At 37.0% G+C, this 20,350-nt stretch overlaps 1 protein-coding gene across 1 annotated transcript in view; it reads left to right on the forward strand.

Moving 5' to 3' along the window:
* The first annotated feature begins 4,065 nt into the window (after positions 1-4,065).
* Positions 4,066-20,350, forward strand: part of cdk14 (cyclin-dependent kinase 14) — a 241,898-nt gene continuing 225,613 nt past the window's right edge. The window contains exons 1-2 of the mRNA XM_055163590.1: positions 4,066-4,509; positions 14,562-14,593. Of these exons, the coding sequence (XP_055019565.1) occupies positions 4,416-4,509; positions 14,562-14,593 (126 nt within the window). The 5' untranslated portion in view covers positions 4,066-4,415. The remainder of the gene's footprint in view (positions 4,510-14,561; positions 14,594-20,350) is intronic.

The following is a 20,350-nucleotide window of genomic DNA, read 5'->3' on the forward strand; positions in this document are numbered from 1 at the left end:
CTGCATAAAATGTGCTTCAAGTTTATCTACTATATTCAACCCTAGAAAGTCTATCAGCTCAAACTTCAGCATTCTTTAAGCTATTTTATTCCTCTTCTGTACAGGTCTAGAAAATATATATGGTTTTTACACTGAAATATTTCCTCTGATCTGTAATCCCATTTATCCTCATGGTGAAATAAAAAGAACAAAAACAACTCCAGCTAACCCGGTCTAACCCAGACACCTAAATCTTCATAACATTCCATATGTTGACCCTACAGCACCTCTTGTTTTGCTTTTGTCTCACTTTCTCCTCACTTCCTGTTTCCTGTCTTGCAGGTTTGCTGGGCGACCCGGACCACCCATACAGCAAGTTTGAAAATGAGTAAGCCAGCAGCAGAGGTGTCAATGGAAATAACTTGTCCTTCTTTTTTATATTTTTGACTGATGCCTGCGTCTTTCTAGAACCAATACATACTGTAGCTGTTAGGAACAAAACAAAATTCGGTTTGATTTCCATGTATAATATTTTTGCCTTTCTTATTGAAGATGCTGTGTTGTATATTGAATGTTTGGAATCTCTGTTAAACTTTCACTGATCAAATAAGAATGTTAAGACTTTTTTAAAACTGCATACATAAGTAGTTTCATAATAGCTTTTGCACTATACCAGAATGATGATGAAGGGTGACTGTACAAGATGTGCTTTGACATTCGAATAAAAACTATTTTACGATTCTGTTTTGTTGTAACTTTTCTGTGATAATGAAACTTGCGCCACAGTGGGTGATGGCAGGTAATGGTGTATTTGCTCTTGCTAATGAGTGCTGGCCATAGAGATAGCAGCAAGAGCAAGTCGTAACATAATTAAATAAGATTATTTCTTTATGAACATCTATATACGTCAGTAGGGATGTAACAATATTCAAATCTTTCCATACGATATACATCTCACGTTACGATATTTATTGTAACATTTTTAGAGGCTAACAGAAAAGTGAATAAGTGAATCCTTTTTATAATGCCATGATCAGCCTTATTACGGTTATTTCTTCACATAGTCAGCACTGAAACAGAACAAAGGATCATAGTGTGTGTAGTTCACTGTTTTTTAGCTATTGCTGCACCAAAACATTGAAAAACAATTTGCAATTTGATGTTAGATGATGTTATTATGAGACTTGATGATATGATCACAGTATTTTGCTTATTGTTACATGCATATATATCAGTTTACCTTAGGCTAACTAAAGCTCCAGAAATAGCTTACCACCTCAAAGAATCAAGTGAATAAATGGCACATTGTAAAGTGAATATTTCATTCAAAATTTTATTATGATATGTGCTGCCTCAGATTGACAGTTGCCAGTGTTGTATTTATTTATGAAAGGGACAATTCATATTAAAAGACAATTTTCATCAGCTGTAAGGCAAGCCATAATATAGGAAAACATATACACATTTTACAAGATTATAATACAACATTTTAGGCATTTATATATATAAATACAGTATTTTTCTGACATTGCACAAGTTGCTTTATAAAATTGTGTTTTAAGCTTATTTTGTCGACACTGAAATCAAATTACAACTACTACTGTACTAATTCTGTACTTGTGTAAATATTTTTTTTCATTCCCTCCCTCATGATTTGCTTTTTCCTCCACTGGCAGGTGAAGTACCCTCAAACGGCCTGTAGGGGGTAGTTTAAGCACCAAATGAAGCCTGTATTTCTCCACTGACATCTTCTAGTATTAAGAAATCTTACCTCCCTGACATCTTTTGCTACACCTCTTTACCCCTCTTTCTCTCAGTGCTGCAGGTGACTCTTAAACCATGTTATTCTTGGAGATACACAACAGCCCCACACCTCTTACAAAGTGGGTTTAGAGGATCAGGTTACATGCATCATTACCAGTGCTGCTATAATAAAGAGCCATTTCAATCTAATAAAACCACACATTTGTCTCAATTATCTCTGACTCCAGTCAAAGCAATTAGACAGAACAGTGATGAAGCTCCCTGCATTACTGACACACTCAGACTTTGCCCCACCATAAGAGCTCTTCATGTACCTATGCTGGCTCATGCAATTAGCAGAAGTAGCTTTAGGTTTTGTTCTTACAATGTACCTTTTATTGCTACATTTTATAAGGAGCGCAGTGGCTACAAAGCAATGAGCGGAAAGGTGGAAGAATAGGGAAAAATATTAATCACGATGAAATAATTAGACAAACTTTATTAATCCACATGGGAAATTATTTGGACACAGTAGCTCACACATCACAATATAATATAATAACAAAGAGCAAAAACATAAATGGTAATAATAAATTCAAAATAAGCAGCAAAAGAGACTGGTGTTAAATAAGACATAATTATATAAATGTATATGTACAAATAAAAGTAATCATTGAAATATAGTAATACAAATAGCTATATCTCAGCTGTACAAGGTCCTAAGCAGAAAACAGTGCGAAGACAAAGTAGTGATTAACATGACAGATGGTTATCTATTATAATAATTGAATTTATAGGCATTATTCATTCACTCCATACTAGAGATGTTATGATACATACATTTCAAACTTGTTTTCAATACTGATACTGATATTACCAGGATATCACCAGGATAATTAAAATGCCATTTTCAACATGAAAATCATAGTTCTGTTTTATTACCATGTGGCCTTATGTAATCCTTCAGTTGTCCAATTCCATAGTGGTCCAAGGGCGTGTACTAGTCTATGTGGTTTTATGTTTGTTCTGATTCAGCTCAAGATCATTCTAAAACTATTCAGGAACGGTAACTTTTTCAGAATGAATATTACCTCAAATGAGTGTCTAGTTTTATATACTAGTTTTTGATACCAGTATCGATTAGTATCTGTTTTTTGATACTTTTTACAATCGCCCTCCGTACTTACTAAGTAGTCACAGCTGCCAGACTCACAGAAACAGGGCAGCCAGTCTGTGCCACCTTAAATGTATTACGATATAGCTACAGCAAATTTTTATGTTCAAATTCAATTTACATTTTTCTCCGATTCCTGATGCAGTTGTTCTGGGCTGAAGTAAAGATGCTTTCCACTACAGACACATACATACACAGCCGCAAACACACGTCATAGAGACACACAGAGGTCACAGAGATATTCTGACCCCATGGAGCAAGACCTGGATTACTGCAGTCTCATACAATTAATCCCATTCAAATCCCAGATTGAGATGTCAAAGTTAACCATCAGAGGATGATCCCATTAGGGCACAGTCAGAATAATAGTGTGTGCATAGCCTACTTTTTATTTTTTGTGTTATTTTGTTAAATGATGTAAAAATGTATTTATTCTGTGATATTTATTGTGTGATGAACTTAAATTTCTGTATGCGAGCCAGGACTTCAGAAACACTTGTTCAGCATTTTGTGTTTTACACTCCGGGCAGGACAAGGATAGATGGCCGACTACAAAACACACTGCAACAACTCACCAACTTGTTAGAAAATGTTGAGGTAAAAAGTGAGAGTTGAGGACTGAATATACAATGTATTTTTAGGAAAAAGGTTCCAATTTTGCATAATGTTGGATGTGCTTCAAAATCTGATGCTACACATTTCCTACACCTTATTTTAATCAGAATGTAATTGGAATACGCTTGGTGCATCCAGATTAAAATCTAAGACTGTATTATGTTTTGTAACATAAATCAGAATACAAAGAATAAGATAACTTGAATTCTGTTACAAGGAGATTTGAATGTATTTGATGTATTTCCTGACCTTGAATCTAACATGTGGCGCGTCTGTGAAGGCAGTGTTGCTGATGTTGGGAAATACCTCCGCGTAGGTCTCACAGAGGGCAGCCACCTCCGCTGGAGACAACAGCGCGAGCGCACACGGAGAATAACGCCTCCTGTGGCACATTAGAGGGCGGAGCTGGGTTCATAACTGTCTTTACTGATAACCAATGACCGAGAGGTGCTCCCCGGAATCAGACCAATCCTCGTGTCGCTGAGGCGGGACACCGAGGGGTCGAAACGAGAGAGAGAGAATCCCAAAAATGACATCTAGATTGCGGTGGAGCTGGGAGCGACTGGGACGTTGAGGAAAGAAGGAGAAAGAAAAGAAGTCCGATCCAGAGCGTCAGATTACGCACGACTCCGAACCGGACGCGTCTTTTGCTGCGGTTTAGGAAATGTAGTGGCAATCTTTTCCGAACATTTCAACAAGGTTTTTTAGTTGATGAGAAGTGCCCGGAGCTGCTCTTTTTGGTTCCCCGTGTTTGCAGCTGCAGTTGTCGGGCTTCAACCACTGAAGCAACCGCTGCTCCTCCAGAACCGCTCCTTCTCGTTCATCTTTTACGCGTTAATCAATAACGCCTTTTACTCAAACAGACCCGTAACTGCATTGAAAAAGTCTCTAAGAAATAAGCGCGATGTGTGACCTGATGCCAGCCTCGCAACCAGTGGAGAAAATCGGCAAAATGAAAAAGTTGAGGAGAACTTTGTCGGAGAGTTTCAGGAGTATTGGTAAGTACCGTTAGTACTTTGATTTCCAGATGTTTTTGGGCCATTGTACTCAGAGCAGCAACAAGGCAGCCAAGCTTGTAGTGTGAGCTCGTTTAGATGTAGGTTAGCGGTCATGGAAAAGCCACACGAACTTGGCTCTGCATCCTTACTTCTCATTTTGGTTTTAACTCCTTATGTTGTTGAGCAACTTTCGGAAATCTATTGTCATTTTTATGAGTCCAGGGTGCAAGGGACGCGTAAATTCTGTAATGTTAGCAGACTGGGTGAGTGGCATAGATTAATTTGATTTGATCATAGGACTGTAGCCTGCTTTTTCCACGGAATTCATGGTTACTGTGTGCGTTATATTTGCATCCATATATCTGACAATATCTTCCCTCAATGTGAAACCAAATGTAATATCCGGTTGGCAAAAATAGTAAAAAAAAAAAAAAATGAACTCATGCTCTATCAAATTTCACCCTAAATCTGTCCACTGAAGATCATTTTATATAGAATAATGTTGCCAAGTCATATCTTTTGCTCTAAAATGTTAAAATATTCAAATAAATACTTACTGCAACAGCTCCACTACAACAATTGAGATTTGTGGTTCACTTACTTACTCAATAAATACCCAGAGAGCCAAAGAACATTGAATGCCTTGTAAAAATCTATGGCTAATCACAATCAAATCCATCCAGCTCCTAATTTGGTCATCACTTCCCCTGTTATCTGCAGCGGAGTTGGTGTAGTAAGACATTCCAGAGGTGTTTCTCTTTCTCCACAAAGACATAAATCTCTGTGTACAATGTCAGCCTCATAAACCAGAGCTCACATGTGAACGAATGGTGTTTGTGGACTGTAACAAGAGGAATGCCAAGACACACGCCGTTTACCATGAAGGTTACACTGTCTGCTCTAAGTGGCTGTGCACGAGATAGTGATGCTGTGGTTTGTAGGGCTGGGAATCGTAGGGTCCCTCATGATTTGATTCAATACTCGATATTTGCACGCCTGTCATGATAACAAATTTTGACGCACGATACATATATTGCTACAGAGAATTATTGTGATAAATGATAATATTGAAACTACTTCATGCCAGTGGTGCCATAAAGCAAGATAAGGCCAATAAACCAATTTTTAAGTAGACAATATTGTTAAAAATCCTGAACTGCAACAAATAAATGGAAGAACGAACTGATAATTAACCAAAAGTTATTTATTCTACCCTCTACAGCTTAAACCTCACCTTACAAAAATAAAAATGGCAAAAATCTCACCACTATTGCAATGACAAAGTACCCTCTGAAGTATATTGTTCCAGACTTCATATATTGAATGATAAGTCGATTTTCGATTTTAACACACAGTACCACCTGTGCCTGTGAGTCAATAGAGAATTAAGCAGTTGTAACTATTCAAACTGTGAATATGTCAGATGTTTTGCATAAACAAGTTTCTTTTCTCTGAACAAACATCAAAACTGTAGCACTAAGTACCAAGTAAATAAGAACAATAAAAAGTAGCTCAGTTGGTTGAGTGTTCATCCACTGATCCAAAAGTTGGTGGCTTGAATCCTGCTCTCGACATAAACACACTGGAGCAGTCAGATTCCAGCTTCCACAGAATGCTATTCTTGTGTCCTTCGGCAAGACACTTAACCCCCATCACCCCCAGTGTCTGCACACACTGCAATATGAATGTGAGTGGTTCCTTGATATAAAGTGCTTTGAGATTATGGTACTGTGTCACCCAATTTAGTGTCATGATATATCGATGTTTTGATATTTTACTGTGGACAACAGGACACAGTTTGGTTCTTAATTGAAATATATTGCTGTCCATTCAATATTTAGTGTATTGGATGACATATTTGGTTTTGCAATTTCCCTAAAAGGTAATCGTCTGTAACTCGTCTGACTTATCTTTAATGTCAGATGTGGCTAAACGAAACCTCTCTGAAATATAGCCGTTGTAAGTGGAACATAAATGACATTAATTTGTATCTTAAAAAGCACTTTAAGCTGTCAACAATCTTGACAACAGTTTTTTTTCCTGTATGAAACACTGACATGCCTGCACATTGATCTGTAGTTAACTATTAAATGCTATGTAGTGTTTGACTGAATCTGGTTACAATTAAGATATAATAAAAGTTACAGGTCATTTAAGTTTTAATTTGAATCATTTGTATTTAATTCATCAATTCATGTCAAATATCATGGGTCTTTAAAAGGAGACTTCATATCTAATCTACAGAATTTTGAATGTAGTTAATTGACCAGACTGTTGGTTTAAGCTCCTGGACTCAAAATGCTCTGTTTCACTTTGAGATGTCATGTAGTGCTAGTTTTCAAGTTAACAGCTTTACTTTTTTGTTAAGTAGAGATTGGCAATTGCAGGTCTGATATTCTAGTGGAAGTGTATGGAGTGGAGTACTTGCTGTATTACCACATGACATCACAAGGTGGAAGTGTTTTCAGTTCGAAAGAAGAACAGAACCTAAATATGCAGGTTTTGTGTGTTAAACATGTGTGAATGAAACAAAACACAACTCCAGCTATTTGTGATGAGGAAACAACATTATATAACATAGACCAGAAAACAGTGTAGTATTGGCCCTTTAATATAACAAACCTGCAACAGCATGTCTTTAAAATCTTTTGTGACCTTTTTATGATCTGAGATATTTTGATTGAGAAGAGCATCTTAAACTTGATAGCTTATTACAGTGGAGTGTTGGGGAGCCAGATTGGCCATAAAACTAGATAGTGTTGTTGTGCAGCATAAGGAATTTTAATGATCTGGATAAATAATTTTTTTAAATTTTTATTATGATTATACAGTGCAGTAACATTTGAATTTATGAATAAACCTGCTCAAGATTTGTATTTAACTTACTAAAAGTGAGTCACTGTAGACTGTTGTGCATCTTTGTTTTTTGTAAACCATATGCTTCTAAAAGGTATACACATAGACCGTATAAAGAATATGTATAAAGACTTTATAAAGAAGGGAACTAAGGGAGTGTGATGTTACCCATAGCATTCGACTCCAGTCAAATGAAGTTCATGAGGCTGGCAGTTTTAGGAGTGAATTTGGAGTTGAGTTTCATGTTAGGAATAGGAATTTGTTTCAATGTAAAGTCAATTGGAATCGGAGATGATGGAGCCGGAAGCGCTCCCATGCTCACAGTCATTATGGATATACCTGAGGAATAATAACTGGTAAACACATGTGGCAGGCAACGCAATATATTAGTCCATAAATTCTCTGTTTATCAATGTAGTTCCGGTTGAGCTATCAGGCTTATTCAAATGTGACCTGACTGTTTTCAAGGTGCTCCCAACACCCCTGTATCTCATCTAATCTTCATCTCTTTTCTTCTTTCTCATATTTGTACACACAGACATAGACTAATACATCCTGTGCACTGCTCACTAGTCTGGCCTTGGAAGAATTTATTGCACAAAATAGGTATTATTTAACAAAACTGCACATATGCTTAGGGAATGTGCAATAATTAATAGAATACAAGAATGCAAAGGCTTGCCTGTTAAGAATAATTTAAAGGTCCTGTTGGTGCTTCACTCGTGGTCAAACTTGGTCTCATATTTACTTTGTTCTATGGTGTTTGTTTATGTGCTGCTTTGTGTTGTGTTGTCCTATTTTTTGATAAAGCATGTTACCCCCTGTCCCAAGACAAATTTCTCCCATGGGAGACAATAAAGGATTATCTTATCTTATCTAACAATATTCACCATATATTACTAAATCTAATAAGTTACTCACAATGATATGCTCTTTTATGTTTTGAAAGACAAACTAAATGTGTAAATTTAATTGTTTTGTATAAATGGACATAGCTAACCTGATAACTATCAGATTCTGGAAGTGATCATGGACGTGCTTCCGGCTCCATTAACTGACTTCACTTTGTATTGAAAAAACATTGCCCCTATCTCCATAACTGCTTCTGTCAGGCACCTTATTTCGCGCTTAAAATGTTGTATTAACTCGCTCTACATGATCCTGGTGTTTTTATTTCACTATTTTGTCCTTAAATCAATTCCTATTTCTAATATGGAACTCTGCTCCAAATTCGCCCCTGTAACAGCTAGCCTCATGAGCTTCATTTGACTGGAGCTGAGCGTCCACTTGTTTATACTGTGTATGGAACCAAATCTGACAAAGCTGAGGAAAATGTATACAAGGCAAGACAAGTTTATTTGCAGACAACAATTCATACACAAAGTAATTCAATGTGCTTTACAGAACAGAAAATATTCTTCACATTCCCATAAGTAGGCGCTACTGTTACTGAACTTAATTAATCTTAATAATAACAATTTCATCAAGAGGTCTTGTTTCAGATAAGAAGATGTTGTAGCAACTCTACAACATCATTGGTGAGCCTTAGGAAAATATCATCCTTTAAAAATATCATACATTTTGATATCCATAAACAAAATAAATGGTCACAGTTCCTTGCCCCATATGAAAAGATGAGAGATGAAACTATTTGGGTGGATGTCATGAGAAAAGCTTGAGGAGAGATTGGCATTGACTTTCCTGCCACGCTGGCTCTTAGTTTCCCATTGGCCGTCTCTCCTCCATCTAAATCAACACATCTGAGCATCGATCCAGCTCTGTCCCCGCTCCACAGTGAGGAACAAAGCGCATTCAGCAGACACTGGGGGACACTGTTGGGCCAACCGCTCCCATGGGGAACGCTCTGCAAAACATGGCAAATTATGATGACGTGAAAGATAATAAATTGTAGATGGAAGTAGCTATTGCAATTTGATTTGTTTAGCTGAAATATTCACATTTTAGGACACCACTAGCCCTAAAACTGCATTTGAGGTACACCCTTTATATATTGGAGCTACTAGTATACTTAAAGGCTACATAGAATGAGCTTGGATTTTTTTTGGATCGCGTAGCAAATATATCTGCTTAGTTCAAAACCTCATTAAACAAGCAAAGTTCAAGATTTTTGAACTTTGCTTGTTCAAAAGACAAAACTAGGATAACTTTAAATAGAACCACAAAATAGGAAAACAGCTGTTGTGAAATGAGTGAGGTGTTGTGAACAGTTTATAGGCTCATTGGAAAGCGGTGATGGTGAAGAGGCAGGTAGTCTGAGGTGGCTGATGGGTTTGCAGCTACAAGGAGGAAGATTTTGACACAAAAGTCACTGAAATGAATGGACGATTTAGGAAAAAATGACAAGTTTTGCAATTGTGATTCAATTTGTGATTTATGTTATATTTGTGGGATCTTGTTCAGACTGCACATTTTAAACATGCCCAGAAGCATTAAAACTTTGGAAGAAGACTGAAATTTGAATGACAAGAGTGACATGGATATCATATCATCTTTGTAGAGGTCTAAGCTACAGCTTTTGCAGGTTTCATAAAGACAGGTTTGTTCTTTGTTGAAGAAATTATGCTACTTTAAAAATTGCAAATTTGATTTTGCTAATTGGGACCCACTGCCTTTTAACTTTTGTTTAGTAGAACTTGGCATTTTCTGGGTATTTCCACTGTGTTGAGGAAACAACATTATAACATAGATTTGAAAATGCATTTGAAAAATGCAATATAGGCCCTTTAAATTGTGATATTGATTCAATTATGATTATTATTGTTGCCCAACAGGATGTTGGGGACATAATGAATTTATTTGAATGACTTGAGAGGTGACTGAGTGAGATGCCTAGGTTTTGTATTAGAGGCTCAGTATTACATTCACACGTAGCAGAAACCTGGTCTCGAGCGGCTGTGGGGTGATAAGCTCCTGTGAACAGAGAGAAGCTAAACACTTCTTATGTTATGTGCTACCTATAAATAGGAGCTGTAGCTCTCTTTGCTGGGAAGGCACAGAGCCCGCTTATTGTTGCTAGGTCTAGAGCTTAAGTCACAACAAAAACAACTCTATCAAACTGTATGTTAATAATGTGCCAATATGAATGTAGTTGGGGAACAACTTTTAATATGTACTCTTTAATTAGCCTTAATAAAGCATGAGCAAAGGCTGTAATTAATTAATTAATTAATCACTGGATTTATATATCACTTTTCAAGATACCCAAAGCACTTGACAGTGCATTATTCATTCACTCCACAATATTGTTGCCACAGCTGCCCTGGGGCAGACTGATGGAAGTGAGGCTGTTAATATGTGCCATTGGCCCCTCCGACCACCATCACTTGCACACACTCCACTTTCATATTAGGCAATGTGGGTGTTTGCTTTAGAACACAATGACAGTTTTTACTACTAGTGCCTCACTTTATTAACAATAAAACTGCACATAATTATGATTAGACTAGAGAAATATAATATACATATAAACTACAACATCTTTATTTTCAATCAAGGTTTAAACTGTCAGAAAAATGCCTTCCTAGCATGTAAATTGTCCCTACATTTCAGATTTGATTTTCTATGTTGATGACACGGGTTGGTAGACCACTACTTCCTGTATTTTTATACTTTTTTACCCACCAAACCTACTGATAATTAGAAAAGCATGTAAACCTGTCATATGCACTCTGATTATGTAGTTATCATTCTTAGTAAATAACTTAATTAGGAAATAAGTCTTTGTTTCAGCTTTACTAAGACTAAGGGGTAGTTATAATAAAGTGGCATCTGATTGTGAAAGATAAACAGTACACAGTGAGTATGAAGAAGATGTATTACTTTTGCTTAAACCACTTCCATCCGTAAACGAGCTTTTCAAGTCTAAATGAATTCAGTGTGAGGCGTATTTTTAGTTGTCGACAGCTCTGACAAACACGACTTCATAAAACAAACCGGGGAACTTTTCTCACTCTTGTCTTTTACACAGACGCACTTTTGTCTGAAATGAGCAGCAGATGGAGTTGTCAAAATGCCGAGCTTCAGTAGATAGATGAGCAATTAGAGGAGGAAACGGTGAAATGCACATCCTGTTTCTAGTGCCACACTCTGCAGGTAAAGCAGAAAGGAGTTCATATCGTATTCTCTGCACGCCTTGAATTATATACGTGTTGGTCAGTTTGACTTGAACCTAGAGATTAACTGAAGTGGATTTTTGGGGAAGCAATACCGATACTGATACCGATACTGATTGTCTAAGACCTAGCCTTTATAAATTGTTAACTTGCACCTATAGAAACAATCCAAAAAGACAGTTGTACCTGTGTTTTGCCTTAAATGTTTGCAAATTTAAAGTTAGAATTATTAATTATTAAAAATTATGTACTTATGTTTAGTTGATTGATTTCATAATCCATCCATCCCTCCTTTGACTTCCCCTTTATCCGGGGTTGGGTCATGGGGGCAGCAGTCTAAGCAGGGAATCCCAGAATTCCCTCACTCCGTGCACTTCCTCCAGCTCCTCCAGGGGGACCACCAGGCCAAGTCTTCCACGGGTGCATGTCCCACTGAGAGGAGACCAGAGGCCTCCAGGCCGGATGTTAGAGTCACCACAACTGCTCCTCTCAACATGGAGGAGCAGTGGCTCTACTCTGAGCTCATCCCGTGTGACTGAGCTACTCACCCTATCTCTTATGGAGTGCCCAGCCACCCTTCAGGGGAAACTCATTTCACCACTTGTATCTGCAATTTGTCGGCCATAAACCCAAATCTCAGGACCATAGGTGAGGGTAGGAACATAGATCGATCTGTAAATAGAGACCTTTACTGATCGGCTCCTGATGATTTCAGAATGTTGCCATTTATTGCACAATGGTGGAGTAAATTTTGTGTGCCATTATATATTATACTACATCTGGAAATCCTCTGACCAGTCAACACACATGGATGGTTGTCTGTCTGTGTATTTATTTTTACTTTGTCAACCCTATGGTTCACCCGGCCAATCCTAATACGAACTACAGCCTACTTATATTGTTGATGATGATGGAAACATGATGAACATAAACAATACTCTTCTATTTAATTATGAACCCTTTTGTACCATGAACTGTATACAGCTACATTCTCATTATTCAAAGTGCAGTAATGTCTTGACAGATGCGGCATACATAATTTATAATGTTTCATAATGCATTCAAATAATACAGGGTTTTTAAAAGAATGCTGGAAGTAGTACAGTTGTGACATGAATTATGAATTAAACGCTTGATTTTGTTATATAAAACGCCTTTATAAGTCTGCCCTTTTATGAGTCTGTGACTTTATGTTGTTGTGTCTGACCTATAAGGTGTGTGTAGGGCTGTTAATATAACAAATATTGAAGTGCTATATATCACTGACTTAAATATAGACAAGATAATATTTAAACTAATTTATGTCACTGATACAAAAAAACAAGAGTAGATTTAAACTGCAAAAACTATTCTAAATGTACAATATTATTACAAATTATGAGTTGCAATAACTAAACAGCAGAATGAAACACTATGGTACAGTTTACATCTGTAATGAGTCATTGAAGTTTTTTGAGAAATCTTATCATATAGCCAAAAAAACAAACAAAAAAAACCCCACAAATTCCCCAGTAGTGCAAAAAAAAATAAAAAAATAAATAAAAATAAATAAAATAAACAAAAAAATAATAAAATGTACACATGATAAATACTGACATCTAAAATATATTGTTCTATCTGTCATGTACTGAAGTCGATATAGTAATTATTGTGACAGGCCTATGTGTGCATCATTTGCGGTATTCCTGTGTGTATTTTTGTGTGAGTAAGACCCTCTGAGAATAGGAAGCTGCAGTTTAACACCCCAGCAGTCTGGATAGACAAAGGCCCACATAAATAAGTCATTTTATTTGGGAATACCCCCTCTTTTAGCCATCTGTACTTTTCCATTAGCGTCCATAAAAAACAAATGGATGAACATTGAAATCTGCATTGGTCGGATAATGATGTTGTGGGGAGTCTCTTGGGTGGTGAGAGCAGTTCAGAAATCAAAGACAAACAAACTGTCAGTGAGATGCAGACATGTTCATCCCTCCCTCTCATAAATAAGGACAGTTTTGATGTCTGACGCCGTTCTCTGGCAGTTAACAAGGAAAACAATCTAGCTGTAGAGACAAAACTGACAAATTATTAAACTTGTATGTGCATTTTTAACAGATTAAGTTGGCCTATACACTAATATGTATTTTGACTATGTGAACTAGTGTGTAACTTGGTATATTTAAAAGTTATAGGTGCAATTTGTAACTTATCTGGTGAAGGGTCTGCCACCTGCTTGTCTCCATGGGGGTGTTATTGCTTGCCGTGAATGTTCCACAGTATTAAACTTATCTATCTTGCATTCATTCAGTCACAATTGTTTTTATTGCTAAAATGCATTCTGTGAGCGGTCACCTCTCCACAGATCTTTGGAACGGCATGTTTCTCAAACATATAAAGAAATAAATGGATAAGTTTAATGACATACTGTGGGGCATTACAGAAAGCAATATCTCCTTGGAGACAAGGGCATGGCAGATTCTCCAACAGAAATGTTACATTGGCTACCTTTTAATAGTTTAGGTCATATGTACACTGTAAAAGTGCAGAGTAGTACTTTAATTATATTTTCAGAGTGTATCTTCATCATTCTCTTTAAATATGCATGTATGTTTTTACTATGTGCACTATATTGTGTTTTAAGAGTTGCCATGACTAATTCATTTCTCCATTAGGATCAATAAAGTTCAAACGTATCTTGGCTAAGGACTATCGGTGACACATAGCAGCGAAAGCTATTGATCATCTACCATATTTATTTAATTATGTAGTAAACAAATGGATTCAAATTTGCACTTCAGTTCAAACAATGCACTTGATACACATAGTCCCCGTGCTGAAGGAAATTCAGTAGAGATTTGCTTACAGTGTGGCTTATGAATCCTATAGGTTTTATCATAAACAGTGATTCTTCCTAATAGGCTCCACTGCAGTCGTTACCGCTTCTATATGGGCTCTCTGTGCACAGCTATAAAAGTGAATAGGTTCTCCAAGTATCACTGGAATATGCATGGAGTTATTTTTTCTACTCTTTCATCCAACATTGTGCATGCCTAACTTTCTTCTCCTCTCTTCTCTCCACAGCTTTCAAGAAAGAAGACAGCAGCTTTGATGAGGTAAGCTCCAAACACATGCATTTCCAGGCGTTTGTGACTCGGCTGGCCCAGTTTCAGTATGTTCCTCTGAATTCCACTGGCGGGTTGGATGTTATGGAGTTAGACTTTGTTGGATGTGTAAATGTAAGATGTGCGTCTGCTGGGTGATTTATTCAAACGCTGTTACATCTGAGACTCTGGCCCTGAGGTCTGTCCCCATGACGAGGCCACACGCGGTTCGACATTTGGGTCTGCGGGTGAAGGAACCAGAGCAGGGGTTTTCAAAGTGTGCTGTGATGATTTACCGTGGTGGTTTTGTGAGATTAAGATTAGATGAAACAATTCTAGATAACATGATATTACAACATGCTTTTGTGTCTTGTTATTTGACCCATGAAAAAAACATTCACAACTAGTAGACAACTTGCATTATGGTATCAATAGCCTCATACAAGTCCATACTAAAACTAGCATCCAAAAAAAAGAAATAAATACACATTTCATCAAGTACCACATCTTGATCTATATCAGAACTCGTTTAAGACCACATGGTAAAATTAAATAAACACATTATTTAGTAAGTAAATAAGTAAACTTTTATATATATAGCACTTTTTACAGATAAAAATCACACACGTAGTTTACAGACAGCAGGTCTGTAAACTACGTGTAGTTTACCCTGTACTGGGGGCCTGCCTGTGGTGACAATTAGGCCTATCATAAAGTTATTGTCTAAAATATTCTATCGTATTATGTATTTTATTGTATTCTAATGTATAGTAAGGTTGCTGAAAGACAAATGCCAAAAACTCCTTTGTAACTCTTTTGGTCTTCACATTTCAAATCAAACTCAGGCAAACCCTACAGGGCAAGAAACCATTTTCAAGTCCACTTTGTTGATCCAAGGAAAAAGAAAAAAACATGAATATATTTTATTATCACAATGCAATCTCTTACAAATCTTGCATGTGGGGCTCAGTTTGGCAGTGGCACAGAAGTTGCAACACCGGCAGAGTGCAAAATCAATCCAACGTCATTTCAAATTTTAAGATACAACTTTATTACCAATCAAAGAAAAACGCAATGGCAGCCAAATATTTATGTCTTGAATTTTCTACTCTTGATATCTTGACTTGGGACAGTTAAGTTTTAGTGGTAATCCTGTCCCTGAGTCCCTCCTTGTGTTGTGGTCGGATTGTGTAAACTGTATAGCGTTGTAATGTGTTCGTGCTCTCATTGTGTATTGATCCCTCTCACATCGGCTGCCAGGTTTCTGTTGTGGACGTCAGTTTGATGTTGGGGTCGATTGGTTTGAGGACAAGCTATGTGCTGTTTGATATTGATGAGGAATCCTGCTTGGTGGGTCACTTCTGAGTTAAAGCTACAGTGATGGAGGAAAGTGCGGACGTAGCAAGTTTTGATGTTAAAGGTGCACTGTGTAACTTTTCCAGTGGAGGGTCCGTCATCTGTTTGTTTATGAGACTTTTAATATTAACTGATCAAGTATTTTATGAGAGGAATGGATTGTAGAACATTTTGAACAGTGGTGGAGCGTATCTAAGTAAAAGTAGTAAAATACTGTATAAGTATAAATTTTAGGTATCTGTATTTTACATATTACCAACTTTTTTTTTTTTTTTACTATTATCTTGTTTGTACTCTTACTCTGTACTTTCTATTTCACTATATTTTGAACAGGACTGAAAAGTAAATGTTTTTTTTGTTTTTTTTTAGTATTGTGTGAGACCTGCTGAAAATGCTGGGGGTTTACATGTTTGTAGTTTGAGAAAACTTAAATATACAAATAAAAACAGCTAGGAAAATCAAGTTGTTTCTGTTGAACAAAATTCAACTCAAATCTTTAACAAAATCACTACATATAAAGCTTTATAAGATCTCAAAATCTGTGCGAAATGCTTTTACTTTTTACTCTTTAAATTCCAGGCAGAGCAATGACATCCCTATAGAAACAAGCAGGTGACTCACCCTCCACCAGAAAAGTTACCCTATGACCTTTAAGTACTTTTTAATGGGTACTTTAAGACTTTTGGCTTTACTTTATTCCTTTGCTCTGGTATCTCTACTTTTACTTTAATAACAAAATTGAGTACTTCTTCCAACACTGATTTTGAATATTTAATGGTTTAGCTTGATGGTAACTTTTAATGCAGGTTGGAAGGTGACGTCAATTTCCAATATAATAAATGTAAGAAAGTGAGTTACCTATACATGTACTGTATTCGCCAAGATCAACAGAGTGGGCGCCATTCACATCATACCTGTTTTTTCAGTTACACACTTTAAAAACATCATGAATATCTCACTAAAGCAAAATGTACTGTAAAGTGCAGAGATGCTGTTGAATGAAATGGTTTGGCCAAGGTCAGGTCCACCTACTGTGACTGTAACAAAACTCTTTGAGCTGTATTGTATTTCACTTACTTCAACCTTGTGGCAACATCAGTGTTCTTCACACGCATTCAAAGCCTGTTCACACATATACAGTACATTCTAATGGGAATATGGTAATTAACTATATTTATCCTGGCTAGCATAATAAGGTGGGCGGTATTGACAAAAAATATTGGCTTGATATTTTAGTTTTTTCAATTATTCTGATGAAAATATTCAGATAATATTACGGCAATCCATCTTAAGAATAAGCAGAAAAGAGCCAGTTAAGACTGAAGTATCAGCTCGTTTTATACATTTTATTATATGTTTTTTTTTTCATCTGTTTTGTTATGACAGACAACATATTTAATCATCTAATTTTGCACATCTTAGTACAGATGCAATATTAGAAATGTGTTATTAGGTTCTTTTTTCAGACCAAGAGTTTGTTTTCATACCTGACAGTTTTGACTGCTCACTAGCGCTCTTCCTCAGAGTGGTCACGTGATGTTGCTGTGACGTGTCCGGTCAGTTGATTTATACAGGTGTGTGAGAGTAAAAAAGCCCCCTCGTCCTGGTTTATAGTCCTGCAGATGGTGCTGTCATCCTGTCTCCACTGGTAGGAGGACGGCGCCAGAACCTGTATAAATCAGATGACCGGACATGTCACATTAACTTCTTGGGTTCTTTTTAAAGACAATACAGTAAAGTGTGTTTACCTTGTTGACATGTTTCGGCTGCTAGCTGCAAGCCATCTTCAGAACAGCCTACAGACCACGCCTACAGGAAGTAACAACAGCTGATATACGACAGGTCACCACCAACACCGGTGACAGTTCTGAAGATGGCTTGCAGCTAGCAGCCGAAACATGTCACCAAGGTAAATACACTTTACTGTATTGTCATAAAAAAAAAACAAGAATTTAAAGTATATAAGAAAACAAAATGAACATCTTTGGCAGACATGTCACAGTAACATCACGTGACCACTCTGAGGAAGACCGATAGTGAGCAGTCGAAACTGTCAGGTATGAAAACAAACTCCTGCTCTGAAAAGAGCCTAATAACATAAATTATTATTATAGTCATAGGACTAATATTAGAAATAGTTAATTCACCTCTAGTCATGGTATTATGTCATTGTTTTAACTCTTCTTTAATAGTGCAAGGGTGAAAAATGTAAATGCCTCTCTCATTGGAAATGTCATGGCTGAACTGCCCTTTGCTGGCTATTCATTAAGGCTGAACGATTTGGGAAAACTATCCCATTGCAAATTTATTGACAAGAATTGCGATTTAGATTTTCAATTTCCTGGATTGGCATCAATAACTGATATCAGTATCAGTGCATCCCAACTTTAAACCATGCTCTGTCCTATCATTACCCCATGCCCCAACAAAACAATCCTTAACGTGAATCTCCTGTTCGGTGTACTTAATCCTGAATACTTCTGTGGAACACTTTCCTATGAGCAGCTCCATCTGTTTTATGCCTTATATTGAAAAGCCCAATTGCTCTTGTTGCACTGGTTCAGCTGCTATTTGCGGTCGATGAGGCCAATCAGAAACGCTTCACTGTGGACTTTTCCAGCACAGGCACTTTTCGGGGAGGTTATTATTGTTGTTGGCCAAGACACACATGGAACCAGCCATAGCAGACGTCACGCATCCAAAGCCTGTTTGGATAAAGGCACATATATCGCGCACAGTTTCATGCTTGAAGAACGAATTTGGGTGGGAAAACAACTAATACCAAGCCTTTTTAAGAGTCCATGGGAATTAGCTTGGACAGTTGGCTATAAATGGGGCTTGCTGTTTGGGAAGAATGTAAAGAATCCAAAAAGGTCGGAAAAAAATATTGCTTCCTGTTTTGATGCATGACGAGGATTCAACAATTTCCAGCTGTAACTAACTGTTTTACACAACATCTGGCTTGTTATTGTGTATTTAAATGTGTTATCTTCCTCATCACAATTGGGAGTTTGTTTGCCACCCAAGTCTGTTTCTCCGATTATCATTTATCATTTGTAGCAGTGTTTCTGTTTAAACCATTCACAGCTGCCGGACTGCTGAGCTCTACATCTTTAACATGACCGTCCTTATATGGTGTGGGTTAATGAACACTTATCGAGACCTGCGTCAGAGAGGCCAAAGTGTTCTGCTACAAGTTATTTCCTACCAGCAATATGGCAGCTAAAATATTTAATACAAGAGAGGTGATTAAAAGTGAGGTGATAATTATGTTTTAAAAAATGCACTGGCACCAAATGGCTTCTTGACAGACAATTAGTCAAACTTTGTCAGATCTTGATGCATCCCAAAGTGAAGCTAAAAAGCAGGGATATAGCCCTGCTGTGTTTTCAGACAGTTTTGTGTTTAATAAAACTTATTTAAAGGTGCACTATGTAACTTTTCTGATAGAGGGCACATGCACACGGCCTACTAGTCTCCATGGAGTCATTATTGCTTTGCCTGGAATTTTCCACAGTATGACATTCAATTTATCTACAGTTTTTCCCTGACGACAAGCAAGATTCAGTGTACAGATTCTGTGTACAGTTCTGTACAAGGTATATTATTATATATTATATTATTCAAGGTATTCTCAAGCAATGATGCACCTACAATTGAATATATGCAAGAAACATAAGTGTAAAGCCATACTGTGGAACATTCCAGGCAAACCAATAACATTTAACTTTACCTTTAACTTTTACTGCTCAACCAAGTGCACTGGGCAAAATAGACAATATGTCCAAACATTTATTCAGAAAACACATGTAATGTATTGTTTTGTATGATGCAACAGAACATTGTTGGCACTGCTGACCTCGGAGAAACCAGTTTTTAAGGCAAACACTGGCTTAAAGATGTCATAATATTCAACATAAGAAAACCACTAATACCTAGATATACACAAGGTGATGCAATGAATAACTATTACACTGTTGTTATTCAGGATACAGTTTTCACCACATCGGTTATCTTTTTGTAACATTCACGCTGCACTATTTAAAGTTCAGAATTGTTGAGCCTAAGTTTAAAGGTGCACAGCGTAACATTTCTCTAGCACTAGAGTGACAAGCGGGTTAGAGCACTACATTAAAATTCAGATCTGTGGAGAGTCGTTCTTTTTCACAGAAGGAATGATTGTATTTTTGAGCAACAGAAACACCCGTAATGAATAAATGGTAGCTGAATATGTTTAATGTCATACCATGGAACATTCCAGGCAAAGCAATAACATCTCCATGGAGGCAAGCAGGTCCACAAAAGTTGCAGCATTTTATTATATATGCTAATGTCTCATATTGATTATGCCAGCCATCCTCACCAAGATCTCAAATCTTGAGTGTTTTTATTTTAATTGCTGTCCCTGTCTCT

Source organism: Boleophthalmus pectinirostris, unplaced genomic scaffold (assembly GCF_026225935.1).
Source record: "Boleophthalmus pectinirostris isolate CB_2022bp ecotype Guang Dong unplaced genomic scaffold, ASM2622593v1 HiC_scaffold_6, whole genome shotgun sequence".
Classification (NCBI taxonomy): Eukaryota; Metazoa; Chordata; class Actinopteri; order Gobiiformes; family Gobiidae; genus Boleophthalmus; species Boleophthalmus pectinirostris.